General features: G+C 42.3%; 3 protein-coding genes across 3 annotated transcripts in view; all 3 read right to left on the reverse strand.

Moving 5' to 3' along the window:
* LOC138024398 (uncharacterized) overlaps positions 1 to 11,170 on the reverse strand; it is a 532,828-nt gene that overhangs the window by 359,886 nt on the left and 161,772 nt on the right. The window lies entirely within an intron of this gene.
* LOC138024015 (tetratricopeptide repeat protein 28-like) lies at positions 5,617 to 10,256 on the reverse strand. Its single transcript, XM_068871107.1, has 2 exons — positions 8,681 to 10,256; positions 5,617 to 7,254 (listed from the first exon to the last, which is right to left on the reverse strand). The coding sequence occupies exons 1-2, from the start codon at positions 10,221 to 10,223 to the stop codon at positions 7,235 to 7,237; spliced, it is 1,563 nt and encodes a 520-aa protein (XP_068727208.1). The 5' UTR covers positions 10,224 to 10,256; the 3' UTR covers positions 5,617 to 7,234.
* Positions 10,280 to 11,152, reverse strand: LOC138023170 (G-protein-signaling modulator 2-like). The gene is made up of 4 exons (XM_068870194.1): positions 11,124 to 11,152; positions 10,884 to 11,064; positions 10,346 to 10,808; positions 10,280 to 10,296 (listed from the first exon to the last, which is right to left on the reverse strand). Exons 1-4 carry the CDS (start codon positions 11,150 to 11,152, stop codon positions 10,280 to 10,282), a joined length of 690 nt encoding a protein of 229 aa, XP_068726295.1.

An 11,170-nucleotide genomic window follows, 5' to 3' on the forward strand; every position in this document is an offset into this window, starting at 1 on the left:
TTTCAAGCGTGTACTTAAACGTCAATAAGCACCGAAAATAGGTCCTTGCATTTTTGCCAGACTTATGTCTCGAACGTCTATGACGTAAAATCTATAACAATACATAGACCACCGACACTATAAGTTTCGAAAATCTATGAACGACAGATGAATTGGCCATCAAGATCAAGAGGTGCCAGTTTTAATATGTGCGCGACAGCCAGCGAAGAGAGCCTACTCTCACTCATGGTACATCTCATGTACTGAATTTTTGAGACTTTGCATCATGACGATTAAACGCTTGCACTGAGTGTCCTAAAAGATGTGAGAGGATTTTAATCATCCGAATGACTGGATACCAAGTGCATGAATCAGTGGCTATACTATGGCACTTTTGAATCCTGCATAACATCAAGAGTTTACTTTTCCCCTTTTCAACTACAGGCCATCAAAAATACAAATTTCATCTTTGGCTTTACTATTAGGCTGGTTAGATCCCTTCGAAACCCCTGCCCTTCATACACGCCTGTACCCTAGGGAGCTCAAGCAACGACAACGGCGACGGCAACAAGAACTTCACAAATTTGCATATTTAGTGGGCAAAAACAATAGCTTTGCACGCCGTGCACGTGCGTTTTATCACTTTTGTCTATTTCTCTGCCGTCGTCAGCAAAACAACAACGTGAACAAGCCAAGTTTGAGGTTTTGTGAAGGACGTCAGCACTTGAGGAGAAATTTTCATTTTCTTCCCTAAATTAAGTGCTATTCAGAAAGACGTCACTTTTGAGGAACCACCGCGCCCTTGTCAAATTAAAAAAAAAGTTGGAGCAATTGCAGAATACCCCTTTCAAATCGAAGCGGGGGGGAAGGGCCTCGCGTCTACGCGTCAAGTTTCTTCGGTGGCTGGATCATTGAACGAGGCAATTTCTTATGTGCTGGCTACTCGTCTACGCGTGGCAACGCGTCAAAATTAAAGCTAAGGGTACCAGTGTTCGTATTGTTTTGTCGTGTAACCTGGATCATAGAACGATGCAATTTCTTATGTGCTGGCTACGCGTCTATGCGTGGCTATGCATCAAAATTAAGGTTAAGGGTACCAGTGTTCGTAATTTTTTTGCTCGTGTAAGCTGGATCATAGAACGAGGCAATTTCTTATATTTATGTGCTGGCTACGCGTCTACGCGTGGCTACGCGTCAAACTTAAAGTTAAGGGTACCGGTGTTCCTAGTGTTTTGTCGTGTAAGCTGGATCATAGAACGATGCAATTTCTTATGTGCTGGCTACGCGTCTACGCGTGGCTACGCGTCGAATTTAAACTTAAGGGTACCGGTGTTCCTAGTGTTTTGTCGTGTAAGCTGGATCATAGAACGATGCAATTTCTTATGTGCTGGCTACGCGTCTACGCGTGGCTACGCGTCAAAATTAAAGTTAAGGGTACCAGTGTTCGTAGTGTTTTGTCGTGTAAGCTGGATCATAGAACGATGCAATTTCTTATGTGCTGGCTACGCGTCTACGCGTGGCTACGCGTCAAACTTAAGGTTAAGGGTACCGGTGTTCGTAGTGTTTCGTCATGGAGCCTGTATGATAGAACGAGGCAATTTCTTATGTGCTGGCTACGCGTCCACGCGTGGCTACGCGTCAAAATTAAAGCTAACGGTACCAGTGTTCGTATTGTTTTGTCGTGTAAGCTGGATCATAGAACGATGCAATTTCTTATGTGCTGGCTACGCGTCTACGCGTGGCTAAGCGTCAAACTTAAGGTTAAGGGTACCGGTGTTCGTAGTGTTTTGTCATGGAGCCTGTATCATAGAACGAGGCAATTTCTTATGTGCTGGCTACGAGTCTACCCGTGGCTACGCGTCAAACTTAAGGTTAAGGGTACCGGTGTTCGTAGTGTTTTGTCATGGAGCCTGTATGGTAGAACGAGGCAATTTCTTATGTGCTGGCTACGCGTCTACGCGTGGGTACGCGTCAAAATTAAAGCTAAGGGTACCAGTGTTCGTATTGTTTTGTCGTGTAAGCTGGATCATAGAACGAGGCAAGGGTACCGGTGTTCGTAGTGTTTTGTCATGGAGCCTGTATGATAGAACGAGGCAATTTCTTATGTGCTGGCTACGCGTCTACGCGTGGCTACGCGTCAAAATTAAAGCTAAGGGTACCAGTGTAGTTAACCAAACCGTAAATTGAAAGCTAAAATTTTAAAGAGAGCTTCGATCTAATCACTAAAACAAGCGCTTAGGCTTAATCAGTAAACGAGTGCTATATTCTTCAAACGATTTCATAAAAAGTGTGGTTAACCAAATAGCAAACTGAAAGCTAAAATGTTAAAAGAGTGCTTCGACTTAATCACTGAAACAAGCGCTTAGACATAATCAGTAAACGAGTGCTATATTCTTCAGACGATCTCATAAAAAGTGTTGTTGACCAAACCGTAAATTGAAAGCTAAAATTTTAAAGAGTGCTTCGATCTAATCACTGAAACAAGCGCTTAGGCTTAATCAGTAAACGCAGGCTATATTCTTCAAACGATGTCGTAAAAAGTGTAATTAACCGAACCGTAAAATGAGAGCTAAGAGTGCTTAGGCCGTAAGTGACTAGCCACGGACACGCGTAGCCACTCTCCGTAGCCGGCTACGCGTATTACTAGATTTCGCTTTCTAGTTTTCTTCAGTTGACATATTCCGTGATCACCAATTTAAATTAGTAGCTACGCGTAGCCACGCGTAGCCACGCGTAGCCACTCTCCGTAGCCGGCTACGCGTAAATAAGAAAAAGTCCCGGGGTATTCTGCAATTTAGCCAAAAAGTTAAAATAGTCACGAAACGATTAAAATAACGCGAATTTGTATTTTGAGATGACGTTCTCGTACGTTGCTGTCGCCGTTGTTGTTGCTTGAGCTTTCTATTGGAGGGTTGCGTCAAGGGATAGCGTCAGAAAGAGGACAGGCCACGGGATAATTGAGGGGTGGTTAACCAGCAGTTATGGTTATGGGACAAACAATTCATTTGAAGCGGGACGTCAAGATAGATACCAGTGGCGGATCCAGACCTGGAGGTAAGTTGGGGGCCCGCTCTCAAACATTTTGTTTTTGCCCTTTCAAAGTTTTGGTGTTTTATGGTGTTTTGGTGGGTTTCGTCCAAAAATAGGGAGCTTAAGCACGCGCGTTTTTGAGACGCGGACGGCAACCGGAAGAGAACATTTCACGTGACAGGGCAGTGGTGTGTCCCAGATTTTTATACTAATCATCTCTAATGGAGAAAAGATACTTCGCAATGTAAATGTGGTTGTGTGAAGACAAGTTAAAAGGGAAAACAGCTCACTTCCGGTTGGAGTCCGCGTCTCAAAAATGCGTGTGCTTAAGTTCCCTAATAAGGGGGGAGGGAGGGGGGGGGGGGGGTCAGGGCCACTCCCCTGAATCCGCTACTGGATACTTGAGTGAAATTGACTTCTGTCCAGCAATTCAAGCTGATTCTAGTGGGGATAAGAGGAACACAATTGCAGCAATCAGTCCTCCGGGTTAGCCATAACAGAGACCAGGCAAATTATACAATGTGTAGTTGTACACACCGTCTTTAATGCCCTTCCTGGCAGATGGACAGAGCTTCCATGCAATACTCGCTCCCTGGACTTTCAGGTGGAAAACTTTCGCATACCTGTAGTTCGTCAATCCAAAACTGGATGTGAAACTTCTTCTCCCGTGACCACCATGACTTAATTGTCGAAAAAGATGGGATAATATTTGAATTATTCAAAGTGTAAGTTCATAACCATTCACTTCAATAAGGAATATAGCTCTTATAAGATTTAAGTTTACCGCAGATCGCAAACAAGAGTTTCAGGTTTGACGTTAGGTGTTTGAGTTTGAAACAGTTTCAGTGCATTTAGATTAATGTTAACAAAAGCCACGTTCCGTGTTTCAGGTGGGGAAAAATATAACATTATTGTCTTTTTGATTGCCAAATTGTTTGGAAAAAATACTTAATTGATTAAACTGGGATGGTCCTCTGAGATGCGCTTGGTTTCATGCATTTTCCTCTTTGTGGTCTCGGCAAAGAAACAGTTGACACTGGGCCAGCATGGTAACTTCAACTCCGTGATCGCATCTTGTACAGTAACCTTCAGTTTCTTTATTTCTCTCGATCGTCAAAAAGGAAGTTAAGCTAAAAGTGAATGATAATTGCATAATACGCACTGTTAGAAACACCAATATTACAGTGTAAACAGTGAGTATTTAAGGTGACTTCCTGGTTTTACATTGCGCAACCCTTCTTGCATCATTGCCGTGAGCACCACAAACTCGCGCACATTGATAAAATGGCGGATTTTCATTGACGCAGGCGCCAGGCTTAATCCGTCAAAGAATGGCTATTTTCTCCTGTACGAATACGGTGATCACCATTTTGCGGAGAATGGAGCCTTCATGGAGTAGCAAAAAAATCAGCAAAGATCTATGATCACTTTTTTGGTTGCCTCCCACGTAGACACTCTGAGGGCTTCGTCCCCTCGTTGGGGAGGAACGTGACGAAGCCCTAAGAGTGTTTGCGTGGGAGTCTAGCATTTTCCCGATCGTCCCACACTTTGCCCACATATCGGAAAATTGCCAGACGCTTGTCCTAGCTTCTCTCGATATTGACTTTGGCGGAAAATGGAAAGTGCGCCAAAAATTGAAACACGCAATTTAAAAGGTCAATAAAGAGCTAAAACCATCGCCGACGTCCCCGAAATTACAAATTTGTGTTTTCATATGACGGGAATGATCGTCGACGATCGCAAAAATCTGGGACATGTTGGGAAAATAGAGACGCTTCCTATTTTGCCGATTCGTCCCCGACCATCCCCGATTATCGAGGTTGTCTACCATTGATGGTTTTCATCAGTCGACAAACACTGGGAAGGTCGGGGAAACTGCGAAATCTCCGATCGTCTGGGATTTTCCGGACAAACGAAAACTAGGTTTAGCATGTTTCCTTGGTTCAATTTTGACTCAAAATACGACAATTACTGGTACAAAGGATAAAAATCAAAGGCAAATGCAATTATAATTTAGTACATGAAAACCAGTCAATCATTTCTGTGCTTTAAAAGAAATAACCAATTATGGACAGCAGGAGGGTCAAGTCACTGAAACCAAACATATTTACAGAGGTGGACAGAATCCTGCGATACACTTTCCCTCCAGCTACACAGGCTATGAGAAGGATGGAAAACTAGTTGCTTTGTGACGGGTGAAGGGACAGTCCTTGTTTCAAAAGCGAGTAAATATAGAGTGTTTTCTCGTGACGTCACGGCTGTCATGTTGGTGCATACCTAAACAATGGAACGGCGGCCATGTTGCTGCACCCAACTAATCCTCCGGAAATTGAGCTCTATTATCATGCAAACTTTTTCTTTTTCTTTCGGTTAAAAAAAACAAGGTTACTCATCACGTGAGCGAAAACACTCTATAATACTCTCCTCTGTAGTTTCGGTAGCCAATCTGCGCATCAAGTTGCCATTTGCGACGATTGTATCAAAACTCTGCATAAGTAAAGCACTGGTCATTCAGAGCTTTCTTTTGTAAACCACATTTGAGGTTTCATGTTTATTTACAAAACAAAGAGACTATGACTATGAGTCTTGTATATGCCTAAGATTATTCATTACTGTGACACCGACCGTTTGGATTAAGAGGATTACTTAACAATTATTTGTCTCAGGCTCAGTGATTATCGGTGAATGTTCACCGAGACGAAGTCGAGGTGAATATTCACCTATAATCACTGAGCCTGAGGCGAATAATTGTTTTAGTATAAATACACAGGCGATTATTTCAAAAAAGAGAAAAAAAAAAACATTTCAACGCGAAATCATCTTCACTTACAGTGGCAAAACGACTACTGGCAGCCATTTTGTCCGTCGAGGTGATTATCGGCTGATAATCCGAGATAGCGAGCCAATGAGAGTGCGCGATTTTGTATAATCACCTTTGTATTTATACTAATACTTATTATTATATGGCTTGTGTTTGTAACCGATATAACGCGCGCTCTGATTGGCTAATTGTGAATTGTGACTGAATTGTAGGGTATTATTCTCCCGTAATGCCCAGGGGCCGATTACGGGCTTGCACAAACAAAGCTAAAGGTAATTAAAAAGCCATATAATAAACTACTTACTAACCTCACTTGCCGCGACCTCGGGCCAATATTCCCCAGTACGGCCTTAGCGCTCGGTTAGTAAGAAGTTAGTATGCACCAATCAATCTATGCATTGATCGTAATCTCCGAACAAGTTTGCATTGAAAGTTTTACGACTAAAAGAGGAAATATTTCTACAGTTTAAACTTTCAATGCATGCTAAATAAGAGATCAAACATCACTATTATTTCCTAGTAATTAACCTTCTTGAAGTTCCTCCAAAAAATTGCCCAAACAGATCGCACAAATCCTGAAGTTCTTTTCCTAGTCTTTTACATTCTAGAAATCTGCCTAAGAAATCGCCCTATTTTGCCTTGCACCTCTGTGGCAATATCTTAGAAAATCCGCGTTTCTGAGAAACTTCCTATTTGTTTGATTCTGGAACCTTTTTCAAGCAATTTCTTGAATATAAAAGTTCGAGTCTTAAAACCTTTATGTATATTAATTAGGACATCAAGTAATTTCTACTTTCTTAATTTGTTAGCTTCTAGGAATTTGCCCCAGTAGTCGGACATATTTTTTATTTTGCGTTGGCCTTCTTTAAAAATCTCAGGAAATCTACATTTTAGATTCTTCAGAAAAACTTGCCATTTCTTTGTCCATGGGCTCTCTACACCTTATTCAAAAATGGCAGCTGATTTATGCGCATACAAATTGGCCCTTGTTGCCTCGTTTAAGAAAAAATATTCTTTTGAATTTTAGGCTTAAGAACGAGACATCAAGGGCAAATTTGTGTAAGCAAAAGAATATTTAAATGGCGGCCATTTTGGAATAAGGTGTCTTTCGCACCTTTTTTTCACAGAAAGACTAATGAGAAGACCTGGCAACTTTGTCTTAAATTTTTGCTTTTTTGAGAAAAAAAGGATGATCATAACATGTGACAGCATTGATATTTAGCCTTTCCAGTATGCATGAAAAACGGTTCTTCCTGGAAACTCTGTCTTGGACTTAAATGGAAAGTTCACCATATTCCTTTACCGCTTATGATGAGGTTGAATGCTTGAATGCTTACAATAACTCATTTAATTGAAGTAAGGAAATTGACATATTGACGCATTACAGTCCAAGAAGTATTTATCTCAAGTTTTGGACGCCGTTTCTGAAAAAAAAAGTAAGAAAGAAAAGAAAAAAGATAGCGGGTTAAATGACGATTAGGAATTTCATTTCTTTAAATTTCAAAACTATGTTAACTAAATACTAAGTGACCCCAGTTTTAAGTTCTGATTTTAAAGAGACACCTGTTTATTTTAACTGGAATTTTCTTATTTATTGGTCCGCCATTCCTAGCTTTAAAATCTTCAGAGAGCTGGGTCGAGGAGAAAATGACGTCAAACACTCACTCCTTTAAGAACGCAATGCGTGTGTATGCTGCTGAATTAATATGCAGCACGGGAGTTTCGGGCTTATACATTTTCAAACTCATGTCTTGCATATATAGTAAGTTGAGTTTTAAGCTAGTGAGTAAATGACGTCATTTTCCCTAGATCCAACCCTCCAAGGTCCAATCGGTCAGTTTTGAACTTGAGAAATGGCGGACCGTGAAATCCAAAACTTGACACTCAAAATAAACAACCTTTGGATAAAACTCAAAGCTCAAAATTTTGCCAGTCAGGTGTTAAGCAAACACACTTTCAAAATCTGAAGAAAAAAAAGGAAATGTTTTTTTGATCATAGTAGCACTTAAGACAATTTGTTTTCATCCGTGAAAGCGTTTTTATATAGATAAGCTTAGGAAGAGAGCAACAATTCATATTCAACTAAGTATAACTGTGACATGATGTACTCTATAAGCCCTCAATAGGGAGCTTAAGCACGCGCTTGAACAGTTTTCCCCTTTACCTCGTCTTCAAACAACCACATTTACATTCCTAAGTATCTTTAGAGATTATTAGCATAAAAATCTGGAAGACATCAATGTCCTGGCACGCGAAATGTTCTCTTACGGTTGCCGTCGGCGCCTCAAAAACGCGCGTGCTTAAGCTCCCTATCTAACTTTACTTTACGGCGGTAACCGGCAATTAGTGATTTCTTTTCAGTCCATTGCACTGTTTACACGTACCCGACCCGGTGAATGGGGTAGAATTTCATACAGCGGACTAAAATGGCAGAGGACAAAAGAACCATTGTTATTCCGATCAGGCCTTGCTAATTAGGCATTATTATGTTCGCTTTGTTCTTTTGTTTCATGAATATTAACTATTTCGGATCCGGTATATAAAAGACCAGCCGGTGAATGCAATTAATATTTATTTTAGTCCTTAGCCAAAGCAGTTTGTAAATGAACTACGTTGACGACCGATTTTAAACCCTGTCTCTATGAGGAACTTACCTACCCTGGGTGCCAGAGGTTTTTCTTGCGCTGTTTCCGGTGTCGGTCATGTCTCTATTTTGACCCGCTCGTCTGCCGCGCGCGAGAAAAAACCTTTGGTACCCACCTTACCTTTTTCTCTCGACAACTTTCCGACACGAAACCTGTACATCATATTTCTTTTCAGTAATTAAAATCATATTCGAACAGCGCTTACCATTCTTTTCGAGTTGTTGTAGCCCAAATTCAAACGAGACATCATCGCCAATTAGAACAAATGGCGCCCAGTATTTAATGGCGGAATACTCCTTTGTCTCCCGAAGAGATTTCATGGCATGGTGAAGAGCTAAACTTGTACTTTTCCTATCTGCCAAGTGTTGATAAAAACTCTTCATGAACAAGAAGGTCGCCTCATCATCAATTGCCCAGAGTGACACCAAAACAGACCGGGCACCAGCACACAGGAAAGCTCTGGCTATTCCAACCACACCCTCAGATTTTACCTCTCCCTTACCACTATGACAGCAACTCAGCACAACCAGCTTTGCCTGAAGACGAACTGCATGAACATCGTTCATTGTTAACATGTAATCTTCCTCTTTGGGAATCTGGGATGCACGGTTTGGATTTGGGGCCATAACAATTTCTCCAAATTCATCATCTCCATGAGCCGCAATGTGGATTAAGGCAACTGATTTCATTCTTTTCAGGACCTCAGCTTTCGTTGCATTTTCGCCAGTGAGAGGCGTGGTCTGTAGAAGTTCTCCAATCATCTCCACCTCTTTTTTCGCACACGGCAACTGTTTAGACATGGGTCCACCGGTGCGCCAAGTGATTTCCTTCAAGCACGGATCGCCCACAAGTAGCGCTTCACTCTTACTATTGAAGTCGTCAAGTGCACTAGAGATCACTTTTAAGGCGGTTAGCGAGGGAAAAGTACGGATCCTGACAGAGTCACTCAATGCAGAATAAGGTGCCAAGAAAAATGGTCCATCAGGAACAAAGATCAAGTCATCACCCTGGAGCAATTCTGCAATTGGACTGATTAAGAAATCATACAAGGACTGCAAGGGGTTGTCGGACACGCTGAAAGACTGAAAAGATTCCTCAACAACTTCTCCACTGCAAGAGAACCGACTACGATGTGTGTGTACCGAGCGATTCTCGCATTGGACAACAGCCCCCGCGCCAATCTGTTTCAAAGTAGTCTTTATCAGTGAGTCAGCACTTCCATTTTCGATTTCCCTCTCCCTATAGTTTATTCCGCTTGCTCTTCTCAGAAGCCAAAAACTGATAGTGTTCCCTGCAAGTGCTATGAAAACTGTTTGTAAGGGCAAATATTTCATAAGAGTGGAGATAGTTTCCGTCCTCGCAATTGCCGAGGTAGGTTCTTCATCAACGCCAAATCGCACCTTCAAAATGTCTGTCAAAGCCTGTGCACGTCCTTGTTCAGCAGCAAACAAAGCCTCATCAACCTCTCCATTCTTCAAAAGTGCTGTCCACAGAGCTGTGTACTCCACTTGTATTGTATCACGAAAGCTTATTTTCCATGCATCTTCGGCCTGAAGAAGACGCCTTGTTTCATCAAAATGTTTTATGCTTAGACGATAAAAATTAAGGGCTTTGCACAACGAGCCTAAGAATTCATGAAAAAGACCAAGCCGATAGCAAGCGATTCCCTGCCCTACTGGATCCTCCGTTTCCTTGGAAATAGTAAGATGTTGTTCGTTAAAGAGAAGAGCATTTTCAAGCTCACCCATTCTGCCATAAGCGTTGCCGAGATTACCATTGGCCCCTCCCTCCCCGGCCCTATCCCCTACTTCTTTTGCAATGCTAAGATGTTGTTCGTGATACCCTATGGCTCGCTTAAAATTGCCCAGACCGTGATAAGCGGCGCCGAGATTACCATTGGCCATTCCCTCCCCGGCCCTATCCCCTACTTCTTTTGCAATGCTAAGATGTTGTTCATGATACCCTATGGCTCGCTTAAAATTCCCCAGACTGTGATAAGCGGCGCCGAGTTTGGCTTTGGCCCTTCCCTCCCCGGCCCTATCCCCTACTTCTTTTGCAATGCTAAGATGTTGTTCAAAATACTCTATGGCTCGCTTAAAAATGCCCAGACTGTGATAAGCGATGCCGAGATTAGCATGGGCTTTTCCCTCCCCGGCCCTATCCCCTACTTCTTTTGCAATGCTAAGATGTTGTTCATGATACTCTATGGCTCGCTTAAAATTCCCCAGCCTGTGATAAGCGTTGCCGAGATTACCATTGGACATTCCCTCCCCGACCCTATCCCCTACTTCTTTTGCAATGCTAAGATGTTGTTCATGATACTCTATGGCTCGCTTAAAATTCCCCAGACTGTGATAAGCGTTGCCGAGATTACCATTGGCCCTTCCCTCCCCGGCCCTATCCCCTACTTCTTTTGCAATGCTAAGATATTGTTCATGATGCTTTATGGCTCGCTTAAAATTCCCCAGACTGTGATAAGCGACGCCGAGATTACCATTGGCAATTCCCTCCCCAGTCCTATCCCCTACTTCTTTTGCAATGCTAAGATGTTGTTCATGATACTCTATGGCTCGCTTAAAATTCCCCAGACTGTGATAAGCGTTGCCGAGATTACCATTGGCCCTTCCCTCCCCAGTCCTATCCCCTACTTCTTTTGCAATGCTAAGACGTTGGTCATGATACTCTATGGCTCGCT

This window comes from Montipora capricornis, chromosome 11, assembly GCF_036669925.1.
Source record: "Montipora capricornis isolate CH-2021 chromosome 11, ASM3666992v2, whole genome shotgun sequence".
NCBI lineage: Eukaryota > Metazoa > Cnidaria > Anthozoa > Scleractinia > Acroporidae > Montipora > Montipora capricornis.

Coding starts and splice junctions, on each gene's coding strand:
- LOC138024015 (XM_068871107.1), bottom strand. CDS start 10,223: ATGGGTGAGCTTGAAAATGCTCTTCTCTTTAACGAACAACATCTTACT. Junction 7,255..8,680: donor ACAACAACTCGAAAAGAATG/GTAAGCGCTGTT, acceptor TTTTTTTTTCAG/AAACGGCGTCCAAAACTTGA.
- LOC138023170 (XM_068870194.1), bottom strand. CDS start 11,152: ATGACCAACGTCTTAGCATTGCAAAAGAA. Junction 11,065..11,123: donor GTCTTAGCATTGCAAAAGAA/GTAGGGGATAGG, acceptor CGCTTATCACAG/TCTGGGGAATTTTAAGCGAG. Junction 10,809..10,883: donor ATCTTAGCATTGCAAAAGAA/GTAGGGGATAGG, acceptor GGGAATTTTAAG/CGAGCCATAGAGTATCATGA.